The sequence below is a fragment of the Oryzias melastigma genome, linkage group LG1, assembly GCF_002922805.2.
Source record: "Oryzias melastigma strain HK-1 linkage group LG1, ASM292280v2, whole genome shotgun sequence".
Lineage (NCBI taxonomy): Eukaryota > Metazoa > Chordata > Actinopteri > Beloniformes > Adrianichthyidae > Oryzias > Oryzias melastigma.
The window spans coordinates 28,240,593-28,258,481 of record NC_050512.1 but is presented as its reverse complement, the minus strand read 5'-3'; the positions used below and the strand labels follow the sequence as shown (position 1 = coordinate 28,258,481).

The 17,889-nt window shown below is 36.9% G+C and overlaps 2 protein-coding genes across 4 annotated transcripts in view; both read right to left on the bottom strand.

Annotated features, from left to right (window-relative positions):
- LOC112157031 (testis-expressed protein 2) overlaps positions 1-11,014 on the bottom strand; it is a 34,482-nt gene extending 23,468 nt beyond the window's left edge. For 2 of the 3 annotated variants that reach the window (XM_024289470.2, XM_024289471.2), the window contains exons 1-2: positions 10,638-11,014; positions 10,105-10,208 (exon numbers count right to left, since the gene is read on the bottom strand). The gene's annotated coding sequence lies outside the window, so the exon portion shown is untranslated. Of the gene's footprint in view, positions 1-10,104; positions 10,209-10,311; positions 10,614-10,637 lie in introns of those variants that run through there. The other variant, XM_036213795.1, reaches the window with a different exon arrangement.
- Positions 11,015-14,604: 3,590 nt separating this feature from the next.
- Positions 14,605-15,471, bottom strand: LOC112157466 (myeloid-associated differentiation marker). Its single transcript, XM_024290217.1, has one exon. It carries the CDS (start codon positions 15,469-15,471, stop codon positions 14,605-14,607), a length of 867 nt encoding a protein of 288 aa, XP_024145985.1.
- Positions 15,472-17,889: the final 2,418 nt, after the last annotated feature.

Genomic DNA, 17,889 nt, shown 5'->3' with positions numbered 1-17,889 from the left:
TTAGCTCTTTTAAAACAGTCTAAAAAGGCTGATTGAATCAATTTGCTCTTAGATCAGTTTATTTAAGGAGATTTAAAGGTTTAGTGTGTCTGATAAAGAGGCAGTTTGATGTATTTAGTCCCATTTATCAGGGTAAAAAGAAGTACTTCCTGTTCACTCTTTGGTTAACGGTCAAACTTCCCCGTCAGAAGTTTAAGCAAATTTGAGAGATTTCTCAGTTGTTTTGAGATAACCATCTGCATAAGTGCATTAGTGATCAGTGATGAGCTGCAGTGTTTCTGCTGATGTTGATCACATCAGTGGATTGTGAGAACCTTTGACAGTGTCCATCAAGGCTGGGAAGCTTAAAAATAAAAAGAGCTTCACAAGAAAATGAAAGGAAAATATATTTTTGAAAAAGGGAAACTCTGGTTTTAAACAGGAACAACTGCAGAAATAAACACTTTCACTCAGTTTTACTTGCGTTCACAAACTATAAATCAGTAACACTTTGTCTTTGACCAGCATTGACGCCAATTGAATTGGACATATTTGTAAAATTCTGAGTTAATAATACTGGTGCTCGCTCGCGACAGCCGGTCTCGAATTGTGCGCCCCCTATCTACCTCTGAAGGAACAACTCACCAAAGGAATGCAACATTTTACAGTCTCTTCAAACAAAAATAAAAGATTGATATTTGGTGAGAACCCATTGAGAATCAATCGCAGGACTAAATATCGCGATGTCGATATTTTGGCACGCCCCTACCTCACATTAGCCAAATGTATGAAATAAATAATCTACCAGAGGAGATGCTGATGAAAGAAACAGATGTGTTTATATGATCAGAGTCAGTTTTTCAAACTAACACATGCAAGGTTTGGTTTAGGACGTAACAGTAGATGACCCCGAGCTTCTCGAGCTCGGCCAGATACTTTATATCCTGAAGAGAAAACTGTATCATAACTGGATCTCTTCTGTCATTTCCTGTTTTACGGATGAAAAGCTTCATTTTCAGATTTGAATCTGCCTTTATTGGCAACACAATGCCTTCTGAACAGAACTAAACCAGAACTGACTGTAGAGAAAACGGTCTGTGTCATCCGTCCTCCGTTGAGTCGTGCACAGAGGGAAACATAACAGAGCAGCAAACATACAACAGACCTTAAACTGGTGATTGACTGCATGAAACTGTTAAGGAGTCTTCTTTTGAGAGACAGCAGCTGGACGCCACAGAACTCAAATCGACTGCAAATGTATTCGGGGAGATTTCCAAAGCATTTCTGCTCCATGCTGCCCGACAATGAACACACTGTAGTTTTGTGAATGATGTCTCAGAATCCAGTGAAGACCTCCGAAGAGTTATTTATAGACGGGCTATATTTGTACGTCTGCCCACCTCCTACGGTGCGTCTGTCACTTTCTGCTGCTGAACGTGTTCATTAGGATGACAGAAGCGAGAGGAGACTGCTGCCGCCGCGAAGGGAAGGCAGCACCTGAAAATCCGTGTTAGCAGGCGGTCTCAAAGCATTTCCCCATGTGTCCGTAATGGTCGTCACGGCGGCGACACGGCAAAAAGAAGGAAACTGAGCCAGAATGTGATGATGGGGGAGAGCTGGACAGACAAAGACGCAAGTTAAAAACTCACTCCGCTCGTGTTTTGAGCTGTCATTTGAAATGCAAAATAAGGAGTCTCTTGAATATGTCAGAATCAGCTTTTTGAAATGACCAAATTGTTATTGTCGACTGGAAACCTGGTCAGTGTTAACTCAGATAGCTTTTTTTTTAATAAAACAAATTCAAAAATGTTGTCAGATGACTGAAATTTTTGTGAAACACGTCCAAATATTTACTAGTTTAGAGAACAACCTGCACATATCCTGAAGATACATGTAACTGTGTCTTTCATCAGAACATTTGTGTGTTTGTAACACTCAAACCTCTGAGTCTGATCTGGATCTTTATTTTGAGACCAGAAATAATGCGTTTAGAACAAAAACGTTTTTTTTTTCCTTCCTGAACTGTTCAATAAGCAGATGGAGGCTCTGATAACCAACGTCCAGCCTGCCTTGCTCATTGGACATAAATGTAAGGGTGTCTAACTCCTTACTTGGACTGACTGTTCCCTCTATAAGAAGCTGCGATGCCAGGCCTGTTTGGAAAGAATCAGGACGGCGGGCCGCATGACCTGGAATAGACGTTCTGGTCTTAACGCTAATTGTCCTGATTCGGTTGTTGAACTGCATTGTCATCTGTTCAGACTGGAGTCTGCAAAACTTCAACACTAAATGAGCCATTTGTGCTGGTGTCTATGGACAAACACAGCTGAGCGTATGGGTGTGCTGTCTGGAGGGATGGTGGATTCATGAAGTTTAGCAGAGGTCTGAAAAATGCATCACAGTAAGACCACCTACCTGAATTTTGTTTTTCAAATTTTATGTAATAACAAGAAAAGTTGCATTACTTGTGATAATGCTAGTGTGAATGCCTTTTGCTGAAAGAAGTCACAGAAGATGCTGAAGCTTTTTACTGAAAATAATAATACATTTTACTTGGCACTCAAGGTCACCTCACAGTACATAAATAAAAGCATAAAAACATAATAACTCAAAAATGATGCCTCCATTTACTTTAATTGCTGAAGGGATTTACTGAAAATGCAAAAGCTATTTGCAAAATGTTAAATTTGCTAAAAGACTGGACATTTTGTTAAAAGAACTGTGACAAAGCGCCAACGTTGACCTAAATTTCTGAAAAACTGGTAGCAGAATTGCTTAAAAACCCTGAATACATGTCAATTTTTGCAGAAAAATATTTAGTGTCTTGCTTAAATATGAGCTAAATTCCAAATTAGCATAAAGAACCTAAGTAGATGCCAAATTAGCCAAAAAAGCTAGCTCATGGCTTAAATACGAGCTAAACTCCAAAATAGCCTAAAACACCTCAGTAAACTAAATTAGATAAAAACGTTAGCTTGTTGCTAATATAGAAGCCAAACTCTAAATTAGTCACAAAAAAACAAACAAAAAAAAAACAGTGGAAAACAAATTAACCAAAAACGTTAGCATCTTTCTAAAATGTTAGCTAAACTCCAAATTAGCATAAAAAACCTAAGAAGATTCCAAATTAGCCAAAAAAGCTAGCTCATTGCTTGATTACTAGCTAAACTCCAAAATAGCCTAAAATCCCTCAGTTAACTAAATTAGCTAAAGGTGTTAGCCTGTTGCTAAATTTGAAGCTAAACTCTAAATTAGCCTAAAAAACCCTAAGCAGATAACAAATTAGCCTAAAAATGTTAGCATGTTGCTTAAATATTAGCTAAACTTCAAATGTTTTAAAAATGACAACATAACAACATAGCCTATGAATATATTTAAAGACTTGTTGCTAATATACTTAAAATTTTGAAACTTGAAGACTTTCTTTTTTATACATTTCCTATGGGGCATATTTTGCTCAATATTTCAAAAACTACAAAGTTTTGATAACAAGATTGCTGAAATTGCTGAAAGAGGGATGGAGTTTTTACATATAGAAAGGAGCAGGAGTTTGAATGCTTACAAAGAAATCACACAATTTCAAAACCAAAGAATCACAATGGAGGAATGAAAAAGCCACCATGCAGCTCTAGAGCTTCTGGTTTCAGAGTCCTGATCTAGTTGCCCTGGGTGGGCAAACTACGGCCGGGGGGGGGCGTATGCGGCCTGTTACACTATTTAATCTGGCTCGCCAAAGTGGAAGACACGATTTCGATTATCCATATTGTTTTATTTTTCGTGTAGTTCAGGTGTCTCCCCGTAGATGGCGCTCTAAAGTTATTCTCCATTCATGTAGTGTTTGAAGATTGGTTGTTTTTCCGTTATTCATTTGTGATTTCTAAGTTGGACAGTCATTTTTCTGATTATTCCAATGCCACTTGAACACAACCCGATCAACCCATTGGGTAAATGGCACTAAAATGAGAACAAAAAACACAAAAAAAATCCAAAATGTAGAGTTTTTAAGTAAGATAAAGGCAAGTTTTTGTCCAGATTCTGTTATTTTTTTCTTCTAGACGGTGAATTACCAAAACACGCCACAAATCTGCTCCTGGTCCGCCCCTCCTGTCAAATTTTAGAACCCTTTGTGGCCCGCGAGTAAGAAAGTTTGCCCATCCCTGATCTAGTCCGTCTAGATTAGAACTTCAGTGTCGGTGAGAAGCATCGCTCCCTCGAGATGCTCTACACAAAAAAAATGAAACTATCTGAAGAATTTAGGGAAGATGTCATGAGCAAGCAACCCTGGAGCGGAGCGGCGAGCGCCCTTTGGTGTGCTTATGAAATCAAAATGCCACGCTGTTAGAAAGGAAGGCTTGTTTTTTATTACTTTTAACCCAAATAGGCAAAGTCAGGAGTCTGGAAAGCATAGAGAGCCACAGGGCCGAGAGCCCAAACAAAGCTAGCATATGACAAAGCATGAAGTTTGGATTTTCCTAGATCTGTGGAAGCAAAGGAAAAAGCTTCTTTTGACTGAAATAGTCTTATTTTGAATAAAACCAAGAAACACAACTCAATTTATTATGTATGTTTTTGAGTAAACCAGGTGAGTAAAAGCTTGACGTGTCAAAGCCAAGGTAAACAGGTGACAAGGGGAGGTCTGCCTGACCTCCATAAGTGGAACACGGTCCATAAACCATCAGGAAATATCAATGTTCCACAAAACCTTCAGAACAAAACAAGCAGCAGTACCTGTCTGACTGCATTGCAGGAATAGCAGAAGTGTTTGTTAAAGAGGTGAAACATCCTAAGCTGCAGCTGGTTTCTGAGTGAAATCAGTTACCATGGTGACCGTCAGAGCGTGACAGATCACAGATTTACAAAACGAAACCACAAACTAGAAGATTTAACCGATTTCTGTTGTAACTGTTTTGGGAAGCAGGAAATGAAGATTCCGTCTTTGACTTTATTCTGCACCTGCAGCACCAAACCTGCCTCCATCTGCAACAGGCCTGCTGCTCTCCTGCTGGAGAGTTTCAGATAATCCTGTGTTGAACAGAAATAACTATTATTTTGAAATGCTGGTTTCTTTGCACCATTTCAGATTTTTAACTTTAATAATAGTTTCTTTTATGATTCCAAACATATTTTATAGACTAACGCACAACGTAGACCAGACGCCGAATATTTGCAGATACTGATATTTAAGTGTCTACCACACGCATGTCAAAGTCAAGGCCCGGGGGCCGGATCCGGCCCTCCAGATCATTTTATCTTATTGTTAGTAATGGCCCGATGTTGTGTTGTTAACTTGTATAATTTTGACAAAATATATTTTTATGGAGAGTAAAATATTGAAAGTTATTTAAGGTTTAAGTTGATTTATTCTGGAATAATATTTCTCCCTTTTTATTATTCATAATTATGTTAAAAAGTTACGGTTAACGTTTTAGAAATTGGCATTCTGGTAGATTTTTTGAGTTTTTTGGCATTTACTAAGATTTTCTTTTTAGTTTATTTTGGAGTTTAGCTCATATTTCAGCTACATGCTAGCTATTTTGGCTAATTTAGGTTTTTTCCAGTTTTTTAGTCTATTTCAGGCTTTTTTTTTAAAACGTTTTTAGGCTGTTTTTGAGTTAGGTTAATATTTACACATTAGCTGTTTTGGCTAATTTAGGCTTTTTTAAAGTTTTTTAGGCTATTTTGAAGTTTAGCTATTTTTTTCAGCTACTTGCTAGCTGTTTTGGCTAACCTAAAATTTATTTTTGTTTCTTTACTTTACTACTACTTTACTATACAATCACATCGTACTTAACCATTTTAATATACACAGATGGATCTCATAAGAACAAGTATCACATTCAAACTTTGAAAATATATCTTATATTGACAGACTATTAGATGTAACTCTAAATCATAGGCACAGATCTATTAGGAACAACATGTCTCCCTATCAAATATAACATTTACATGAAAACAGAATAATTATTCACTATGACTGTAATCATAAGCTTCCCAGAGCTAAGGATCTATTAGGAACAAGTATCCATGACAAAAATAAAGTGCATCTTTAAATAGTGGATTTTTTTAGTATCGTTCTTATCCCAATAAAGTCAAATGTTTCACAAATACCGGCCAGTACCGGTTACTGCCACCGATATATCGGTGGCTAAAAAAAAAAATCACTGGGAACACTTATGATAGAAAAAAATATAAAATATATAATAATAAAAAATAATATATAATAAAATATATAAAATATAGCTGGAGTTGGACTTTAAGGACTTACTAAAACGTTTCGAACTAAAATGTCCATTTAACTGAATTATTGTAACATTTTGCTGTAATATTGTCAGTAACATGATGCACCTCAAGTTAAAAACAAAAACGATAAACGAGATTGTTCTGTAGAACCTAAACTGAAAATATAACGACTAATATGCAGCAATTAAATTAACTAAATTCTACAGATACTGACATCTAAAAATAGTAATATTTTGTGTAGTTTAAAAAATGTTAGTGTTTAAAAACTCATTGAGACTGCATTTTAGCATTAAAAGACTTTAGTATTATTTTTATCTTGTTTAAAATGGGAAATGTATATTTTTTTCATATATACATATTTTAGAGACAGTTTTACAGATAAACAGAAAAAAAAAAAACTTTAGACCCAGGCTTGATATCTAGATCATCCCCTAAAATATTTATTCATCAAATTCATGGAGGTTTTCTGGAGTTTGTTCATGTTTGGCTTCTTTAAAGATATTCTCTGTAGTTTAATTTGGATTGGATTTTTTCAGGTGATTAATAGATTTACAGGAAGAAAAAAAAAAACTAAAAAACTAAAACAGGTTTCACATTTTTCTGATTCAAAAGGACATAAACAGTCTGAACTGCATGAAATGGAAATACCAAAAATATGAGAATTTCAGATTTCCATTTACTTCCTTTTACGTTAAATTGCAACTATGAAAGTTCCCATTCAAACGAGGGCATGAATGAGAGGTTAAACTAATCCACAGCTGCAGCGTTCGTTAAACCACAGTTTTGCTAAACATGAGCAGCACAGACCACAAAGGAAACTGCAGAAGGGAAAGATGACCCAATAACACTCGAGGAGATGAGCGGATAAACACCACGCACAGTCCATGCATGACAGGGAGTTTGGTATTTCAAAGATGCACAGAGGACGAATAAACACCTCAGTGTTATCAGTTTTGATTTTGGAACTTTACAAAAGACAGCCAGGGTCCATTTGTAATGAAAAATAGATTTTTTTGCAGATATTTTAACTAGGAGCTTCTACGCTGCCGTGTTTACAGTTGAGCACCATCTCCAATGGAAATCGTCTTTTTGGGAACTTCTAACATTTTCTTGCAGCATTTTTCTGATGATGGAAGACAAATGAAGAAAACTAGAACAACATTTTTGAGTTAAACCTAATAAATGGAGGTGATCTCCAAAGGTTCTGCTGTGTCTCAATGTCCTTTATTTTTTAATGTGTTTAATAGGGACAAACACAGAAAATGTATCTAGATCATTACATTAGGACATTCTACATCAGCGTTTATAGCCATGGCTAATTTGCACACTCGTCCCTAGAGGAGCTTTACAGAAATCATAAATGAACAGTAAAAGAAAGAATACCAGCAATAAAAACCAAATAGATAAATAAAAAATGACTACACAATGGACTCATTTACATGCTTCACATGAACACAGGATATATTTTGCAATGTGGGTGCACTGCTGATGCTCCATGAACCAAGATTCACTTTGCTTTTCAAAATGTGGACCGTTTATACTAATAGGAAGATTGCTTCACAGAATTTTTAAGGCCTGATTATTTAGCCTCTCTCACTCATATTTTTTTCCTTTTGTAAAATCGTTCCCAGTACTCTTTTAAATGTGATTGTGCAGTTTTTAGCCAAAATCAAAGCAGCTTTTGTCACTTTTTAAGACATATTTTATGCCCAGCTACATAGATATACAAAAGAAAGACATACAATTCTGTCTTGTGGGCGGGACTGCTAGCTCAGAGCAACCCCGCCCCCTTTCTGTCACTTGGAGCTCTGTCAGCGCAAAGCTAGCATTAACGGGCTAAAGTAATGGTGACCAATATTGGATCAACCCAAGCGTACAGTTTTGATCCAGAGACCAGATCGGACATGAAAAATGAATCCAGGCAAGGATGTGGGGGATGTGTCATTAGCCCCAGATATTTCTAGCATCCGGTTTTCTGATCCATCGCGGTTTGAATTAAGAAATACCCAGAAACCCAGTTTTAACCATAAATTATTTCATAAAGGGCCTTCTGTTATGATAAAAATGCAACAAGAGAATGTTAAAGGGTAACCAAACTGGGAAGTTGGAGGCTGACTCCGCCCACAGCCAAAATTTGAACATCCAGTCTGAGGGGTGGGACTGGGGAACAGGACATTATCATTACTGGAGCTGCAGATCATGACGTGGAACTTTTGAAATATTCTTGGGACTTCATTGGTTTGACCAATCACAAAATTCAACCGTAGTACCCCGATTCAACCTGTAGGGGGCAGCACACAGACGGTTCTTGACTATATTTTGAAGAATTAAAAACATTTATTTTAATTTGATAGCACTTTTAAAGCCCCATTTAAAGAGGTCAAAAACAAAAAAAGTTAATTTAAGGTTTGGTTACACTTTAAAAACACAAAATAGATCATTTCGTTTCGTTACTTCGTTTTCTTCGTCCGAGATGCCATGTGGTTCTAAAGTAGCTGGATAGCTCCAATATTGTTCACCATTTTCGTTTCTCCAGTAACGTTGGGTAATGTGAGGGGCTTTGGGAAAACAGATCACGGGAAATGAGAGGAGGCTTACTTCCTGCCTAAAGTCCCGCCCACAACTCAGAAGTGAATTTCTAATGAACTGTAGGGCTTCCACGACTGAAAAAGCTGACGACTAATTTAATAGTCAATTAATCGTTTCTTTCTTATAAAAATTTTATCTCAAAACTACAAGTGCACGCTTTCTAATGCTGCATCTGCCATGTGTTTGACACACATGCGCAGTAGTGCACAGCTGGGTCAGTAGTGATGTCATAGGGAGTCATAGGAAGGCTTTTGGAGCATAATAACAGCCGACGGAGCTTGAAAGTGGAAAACATATAAAAGTAAAAGAAAAAAAGAATCCAATGCAATATCTGCAAGGCAGAACTTTTGTTCTATGGCAGCACTGCAGTGATGCATGAACACCTGAAGAGGAAGCACGTTGTGACTGAGTTTGATCACGATAACGCTGAAGAGGGATCATCGTCGAGGTAATGTACTAAATATTGTACCGACATTGTGTTTGAATATAAAAAAATAGTAATCTACACAATGCTGGAGACAAACAGGCGTGCGATATGTTGGGAAAACGTCCCAAATTGCAGGCAATGCATTATGGGTAATGTAGTAACAACATCTGACTATATAATTTTCAGTTATTTTTGTTAAAGTAATACTATGCTTGTATTCTTTTTCATATGATGCTAAACAGGAAAAATATTTGTTTATGTAGTTGCAATATATATACATTTTACCTTTATATTTTATGTAATATTAGTGTGTTTTTTGGAAATTACTTTTATTTTTTATTTTTATTTTTTGCGTTTATTCATCATTTATTTTGTATCTGACAACAACAATACATTTCCTCCCATACAAAAAAAAATAGTTTCGGTAAGCTAAGCTAACAGTGCTAATGATTGTTAAATGTGTGTTTTGCATCCAGATTAGTCGACTAATCCAGAATAAATAAATAAATACGTTTTAAAAATCGAAAATTAGTCAACTATTACAATACTGGTTTGTGGCAGCCATACCGCTCTGCAGAAACTATGTCCTGGAAAACAACTTTTTTTAAAGACCATTGATAGCGCTTTTAAAATAGATGAGATCGGAGGAAACTTTTTAAGGAACAATTCTAAATATGTTCTTTAACCCAAATCTTTCGTCTGATGGCTGGAAGTCTTTTAAAAGTGGATTTTCAGCATTTTTCTTTGTTTTTCTGGTTTTGCAGAGCTCCACATTCCCTCCTCAGTCTGTACTTTGCTCCCTCTCAGGTCATTTGTGGCTCTGGGAAACGGATCAATAATCAGTTTAGGTTTACTGGCTAAGTGCTTACCTTGTATCCTCAGTGCCATTCAATCCAGCCTGAGACCTGCATCTGCCTGTGGGGGAGTCAGGTTTCATACATCCATGATGCTCAGGGTGCCTCAGAAAAACCCTCTGAAACGTCAGGAAAAACAACATTTCACTCACAAAATCCAAGATCTGACGATCCTCTTTGTGACGCGCAGAAGAACCATATGGCACAAGAACAGCAGCTAACCCGGGTTAAAATGAGAGTTCTGTTCGGGGGGGATCAGAGCTGGTCGACCGACGTGTCGGTCCAAAACGGGTTTGATCTTTAATTGGAAACAACGGCTGGAAAAACCAGCTTTTCCCGTGAAGCAGGCGCGAGACCAGTCCAACCACCACCAAATGACACACTTTCAGCCCCAAACTGTCTTCAAAGTGACTTTAAATATCACCCCACCGTCAAAAACAAACAAAGAGGTATTAAAGTCATCTAAGAGACAAAATAAAGTCCGAAATTAACCAAATTATTCACCTCATCAAACTCTCACATCGCTCTAGAACAGAAAGTTAGCTTACCGAAAGTAGGAGGCTTCATCTTAATCCAAAAACGAACAAAAAAAAAGTATTTAATTTGAGAAAAAAAGTTAAAAAATAATTGGCACTTTAAAATGTTGTCAATCCACGTACCAAACGCTTCAATTCGTGCTGTTGACAATCCACCAACTGAGTCAGTTCCTTAAAGAAAAAAGTAGCTGGAATCTGTCCAGACCAAACGAGTCGATCGCAGCACCAGGACACGCCGCTCTCCGTAGGATCAGAGCGAGCGGACGATTACTCGGTCGATCCTCTTTTCAGGCTTGAATCCCATGTCAAGTAGTCAACGGAATAAAATGCAAAAAGATTTGACAAAAGTGAGTATAGCGAAACCCCCATCTCTCATTCAATTACTCACTTTATATTCTCAAGGATAACTGTCTCATTGCCCATGTTACAAGCAGTTCATTCTATGGAGTGATGTTTGTGCCATTAATCTAAGTGTGACACTTACTGTTTTGAGTGTAAAACTTAAAAGAAAAGGTGTTGTATAAACATTATTTTGCAATTGAAATAGAGAAATATGGAGCTAGAATTGAGATTTTCGTTTTGTACTTGTAATTTTTCTGATACCTGTAGTTTACATTCTGTACTTGTAAGTTTTGTTTTGCACTGCTCTCTAGCTTACATTTTGTAGTTATGTTTTGTAACTTGCACACATTTTAAAAATATAAAATTTCAAGTTCCAGGCTAGAGATACAAAAAAAAAAATTAACCATACTTGGCATGCCTGGAAGAAGCAACAAGGGGCAAATTTTTGGCGTGTCTAGCATCTCCATCTAATTAGCAAGAAAATTATTTCCTCAAAAATACATCACTAATTTTGGTGTTATTTAATATATAAATGTCACTTTTGGGTTGTGATTAATCATGATTAATAAAAAAAAGAACAATGTTTTACTAATATTTTTTAAGAAAAATATGCAGCCTTTGAACAACAACAGGCCAGAGAGAAAAGCTTTGCCTCATTTTTATTTTTAAATTAATAAGGTGTTAACTTCCTAGAAGTGTAATTTGTGAGCAGAAAACATGATAAGCAGAACTGTAAAGATGCTTATCTCTACAGTATTATTCCAGGAAAACAAAGATGCTGCCATACATCCATAAGAAACGAACATTGTGTTTCTGCATTTTAAATGAGCTTATTCCAATGTCCAAGTAACTACTCGATTCTGATTGGCTACTGGGTTTGAATGCACATCTAAAAAATAAATTACGGTCACATAGCCCAAATGTTCAATATCACTGTTTCTTTAAAACAAATGTTAGCGTCATCATCTGAACAAAAACAAGCAGTAAGAGGTGAACTTTCTCTCTAAACTGATATTTTATTGTATCTATTGTGACGATCAGCATTTATATTGCTTTCATTTGCAGTTGCAGCTGAGGTCGGTGCTGGTTCTGAACCAGGTTGTCATGGTATCGTGACAACGCACCCCACCACTCTTTAAATAGTCTGCTTTTTGTGAAAAATCTTTCTAAACCAAAAAAATAACAAGATTTAAGTACTAAAGACATAATGAACATTTATTTACTTTGTAATTGACCAAGTTATAAGTGGGATAATGGCCGACAAAGTGTGAATTATCCGACATTAATGCATGCCGTGGCAGCCTAAAATGTCTGACGCGACACTTCACGAAGTGTCATTAATTTGAGTTAATAAATGTTAATGCATTGTTTTAATTCATCACGTTAACATGTTAACGTTGACAGGTCACATAGCCCAAACGTATCTATACGTGTCTATAACATGACTTACATACAGCTACAAACAAAAGTTACAAGAACAAACTAAATTTCCATTTCTAGCTCTATAGAAAAATGTAAGTGAAACTCAAAAATCTGTGCCAAAAAAACAATTTTACTCTTGACACTCAAAAAATGTGCGCAATAAAATTATTTTGACTCAAGAAAAATTGTCTCTTTTAACGTGTTACAAATGTGCCACAAAAGTCAGCCAATCACAGGCATACAGTCTATTAGTCTATGAGCTGATTGGAAGAATTTCTGACCAATCAGTATCAACCTTCTTGCCCAGCACTGTGATTGGCTGGCAGTTGGGGCACATTTTTGGTGTGGCCTACTCTCTCTTTTTAGAGAGAATTTCTCTTGAGTTGAAACTGTTTTGATTGCACATAATTTGAAGTTTTAAGAGTGTTTTTCTGTTTCAAATGGAAAATAATTTTTTGAGCAAAAACATTATTAAAGTTTTACGTTCAAAACAGTGAGTGTTGCGCTTGGAATAATGGCACAAACATCACTCCATAGATTTAAATGTAATAATGAAAATTTTTCATGATAAGTGGGCATTCAAAGTTTATTAAATGGAGTATTTTACACAAATAAACCCATTTTAAAAAATAAATACAATTCTTCCTCCTGCTGAATTTATTAGAGATATATTTAAACTGAAATTCTGAATTTTTTTATCATTTGAATGAAGAATCTTTGTAACATTTTTTTCTTACAAACATATTACAAGATTTTCTGGATAAACATTGGAAATTGAATTAATCTTAAACTTTACATTTCCCATTTTTGTGCTTCAGATGTATTTACATTTATGGATAATTTAAATGATTCATTCTCTGCAAATATCATATTCATTGCTGTAAATGGCAAACAGTCCTTTCCCTGTTTTATACATGAATTCAAAATATATTTTATTAGAAAACATGAAATTCTGGAAAACTGCCTAAAAATCTCTACTTATTGTTTTGGTTTCCCCGTATTTATATTTTTGGCTCCTTTTTCTTCTTTTTTTTCTTTTTTGCTTCTGTTATTTTGGCCTTGACCGTATTAAATCTTTTGTACAGCCCCTACAATGTTAAACTGTTATGTTGTCTTGATCTGCTGCCAGACATTGTATGTTAAAAAGGGTTTTGATGCTTAACCACACTGAATTTAAAACATAATAAAGTAAAAAAAAATCAAAAAGGCGTGTTGGATACATTTATTTCTATTAATATAACTACAAAAAGCTGGCGAGATTTTGCAGTCATGCTCACAAATGAATAAATTGCCTTTTATTAGAAACTATGCTCTGATCAAGATACAGTCTATGTATTTAAATCCTTAATTACAATGATTTTTTTCTGTAAAAACAGACAAACAAACAAATATACTTACATAACAGGTAAAAAATGTAAAAACATTCTACAGTAAAAGTCAGCCTGAAGTGGTTTAAAATGCTGTGTCGCCATCTGGTGGTAGGAAAGGACTACTGCACTGAGGCGCGCATATCATTAATGAAGCTCTACTTAGTTTAAGAGCATTTTTATGGTTTCTGTGAAACTTTTTCTGTGCAGAAATGTCAACAGAAATGTGAAATCAACTCTGTTTTGAGCTGCTTTACAATAATGACGTCAGTTTAGCAAACATAGCATAATACACGCTTTCTTATCATGCCATTAAACTGCTGTGTGCCCCAGGACACCTGTCTTATTTTAAAAGGCTGTAAATTACTTCTCCAATGAAAAAATGAGGAATTAATGTTGATTTTCTGCTACACAACAGTAAAACAGACACTCGACATTCAGTTCCATCAACGTTTTACACATGTACTTTTTTATAGCCTCCAATTTATCTTCTATAAAGGACATTTGAGTTGACTCCTTTGGGTATCTATCCATCCATGGATAGATATCCAGAGACATAGTCTCTCCAGCGTGTCCTGGGTCTTCCCCGGGGCCTCCACCCACTGGGACATGCCCTTTTGGTATCTACATAAGATATTTGGGGCTTTTGGGAAGTAGTGGCATTCTGGGAATTATAGTTTTTGGTGAATAAAAAAAAATGAATGGACCTTTTTTAATTTCTGGCAGTCAGGAGGATCTGGAAACATCCTACAGATTTTTAAACTAATTGAGTATTATCGGTAATTTGCAGCACAAACATTCACTTCTACAAATGTGCAAAATACATGCAGAATTTCTCAGCCACAGCTTCACATGCTGCTCCGGTCAAAAAACTGTTTGATGGAAAAGGCCAGGTCCACCGTGTAGGCCAGCAGCGAGAAGCCGCACAGCACCGTTTCCGGGATGATCAACTCCATGCTGCCCTTTCGGCTTCTCAGCTCCAGTATCTTGGTGAAACAGATCACCGTGGCCAACATGTAGAGCAGCACGCCGCTCAGCGTGAAGCCAGTCAAGAATCTGTCAAAGGGAAGGAGGCATCGGCCGGTCAGGTCGCCTAAAATCACCACCAACGTGACGAGGGACATGAGGACGCAGGATACGTAGGACACACCCAGAACATAAGTCTGCCAAGCGTGTTCCTTGGCTGGATCATAATATTCGATGGTCTTCACCACCAGAGTTATGTTTTGGCAGCCCCCCCACAGCTGGACGATCTTGAGCATCCCAGGCAGGCTGCCCATGTAGCCCTTCAGCTCCTGAGCCTGTAAGCTGAGGATGAAAGACTCTAAGGTGTAGGCCACCGCAGTGAGGCAAGAGGCCACCGTTGCTGCCACATTGCAGCCAAACTCCTTCTCGACTGGCATCACCCTCCAGGGGAAGAAAACGGAGGCGCTGAGGCTCATCAGAGCCCCCAACACGGCCACCGTCACCGTCAGGTTCTTCCAGGAGATCGGGATGAGGCTGTGGAACTGAATGATGCTGAGGGTGTGGATGAGAAACGTCAGCGTGAAGAAGAAGCACCAGGTGAACATGCAGAAGGTCCAGAACACGTCGTTGTTTTTGATGGACGCCGAGGCGACCAGGCTGAAGGCCACGCAGCCGGAGATGACTTCCCATGTTCGCGTCAGAAAGAGCGGACTGGTGAAGTCCCGCGCCTCCAGAACAATCACAGGCATGGCGAGCGATCCAGACTGCACCTTCTCAAGGCTGGTTGGTCACAGAAAAAAGCTGAAGACTCTGAGATATTAGTCCAACCATAAGTCCAGGAAAAAAAGGTGAATCAATCCTTGAAAATAGTTCAAGCATAAAAAAGACAGAAGAGATGAATCCCTTTTGAAGTTCTCCGCTGACTTTATCCTCCTTCAAAGAGAGTTCAAAATACTGCCTCCTGGTATGTATTTGATGAAGCGATGTTGCAGTGAAACTTAACCTCGCCTACTTCCTGTTCAACCCCGTCGCGGCTCACTTTCAGTCTTACAGGAGGCTGCTGCAAATGACCACAATAAACGCGAGCGCAAACACAGTTATCTTCCACCCACACTCAATTCTCATGAAATCCTCTTCCCTTTTTTTCCGAGATCCCGGTAATAAATTAGAAATGTTTGAGGACACGAGGTTTGTTCCTCCAGAATAAACACGTCTTACTCAACTAATCTGTTGTGGGAATCCTCGTTACTCCCCCCACCAGAGAACATCTGGCTTCCTCTTCGTACTGAGACTTGGAAAAATGAGTTGATGAATGGAAATAGGTGTGGGTGCAAGCAGCAAGGTGTTCACGTCATTCTCTGCAGGGCATGGGAATGCCTTCACCTATTTGGAGGATTTGGTTTTATGAGTTTTTAACTCTGATTTTCATCTCAGTGGTTTTGACAGTTTAGAGGTTATTAAGTAACTTTTAAATTAAAAAAAACATAAAGACTATGAATCAGAGCAGGAGTCTGCAACCCGCGGCTCCAGATCCACATGTGGCTCTTATCTCTCCATGGTGGCTCCTTGGACAAACATAAAATAAGTCATGGAGACCGTCTGAGTCAGCAGATCCTCCAAACCAAAACAACCCAAAGAAAACAAATAAACAAAGTCCACAAACTAAGACTACCAACCCCAAACTAAAATAACAAAACCCAGCAGTGTAAGAGGACAAAGAGGGGAAAATGACCAAATAAATAAATAAAAGTAAAATATTTTTTTAAAGTAAGGATTACTGAAGTAGGATTTATTTGATTAGTTAAATAAATAAAGTGATGACTGAAAAAATAGACATAATTAATATTCATTATTAAAATACAGAAACCCAAATTTCTTAGAGGTTAAAGTGTTTTCTAGGTTTTGATCAGTAGAAAACGAGCCCAAATGGCTCTTTTAATGTTAAAAGTTGCTAATCTCTGAATGAAAGCCACCAAAAATCTGTGCATTTAAGTGAGTTTATCTACGTGGAACTTCCTGCACCCTCCTTTGCTGCTGAATGGATACAAAAACACAGATCAAGACACAAAAAAAGGGAAAATTGAACAATAAAGTGCTATCAACCAACAAAAACCTGACAAAGTTCTCAAAATGAAGGTGAAGCATAAACAATCTGTTAAAAAAATATTTTTTGTGTGTAAAGAAGGGACTTTAATATCACTTTTATTGAGTCTTAGAAAATACTGAACATTAAATCTCCATCTTAAATCTTTAACATTTACTTGAAACTTATCCTAAATAATTCCTTATTTCTATCGGGAAAGACAACCGAAATATTTAAGAAAATATTAAAAATAACAATCAGTTTCCTTTATGTTGGTAGTTATTGGATTTAAATGTATGTCTTAATGTGTCTTTTTTCACACTTAAATCCAATTCAGGTTTTATTTTTAATTCTCACATTAGTTGCATTTTAAGGGATTAATAGCTAAACAAAATACAGGTAAATAAAAACAAGAAAAAACTGTTTCCTGAACATAAAATCCATTCTTTGTGAAGTGCTTTTCATAAGAAATTTCACTCAGCAGAGAAACGAAAAAACACAGAGAATTCAGAGGAATTTTTAAAAATATTTCTTAGGTTTTTTTTAAATATCAATAAAATAAGTTAAATTGTTTTCATTCAACTAAAAACTTGAAATGAATTCCTTTAAATTGAGTTGTTAGTGTTGCTGACAATAATCATCTTTAGCTTCTTTTTCTGGAAATGAATAACTTTAAACTAAATGTGAAACGGACCGAAAAAACAATTCTTTTCTTTACAGCAACTAAACTTCAAAAGGTTGATCTAGAAGACGTAGCAGTGAAACATTTTCTGGATCAACCTTTTAAAGTCAAACATGCCAGAATCGTACAATAAACGTCACATTCTGGTGTTTGCCCTGAAAATGAGTTAATGCAAACGCTCCACAACGGGCTTCATGATGCTCTTCAGTGTCTTACTCTCTTCTGGCAGGATGTGTCTGCAAACTTGCAACATTAGCAGAGCGCCGGTTTACCATCTGAGACAGGAAGTGTCATAGGTGCCTCCTGACACCAATCTTCGTCTTTTTGTCCTTTTTCAGTCGTCACTTTATTCACAATTCTGATGCAATAAGCTTTGCACACCTTTCATGTAAGACAAATAAC

Bases quoted from the DNA above. Each gene is read 5' to 3' on its own strand.
- LOC112157466 (XM_024290217.1), bottom strand. From the start codon at position 15,471: ATGCCTGTGATTGTTCTGGAGGCGCGGGACTTCACCAGTCCGCTCTTT.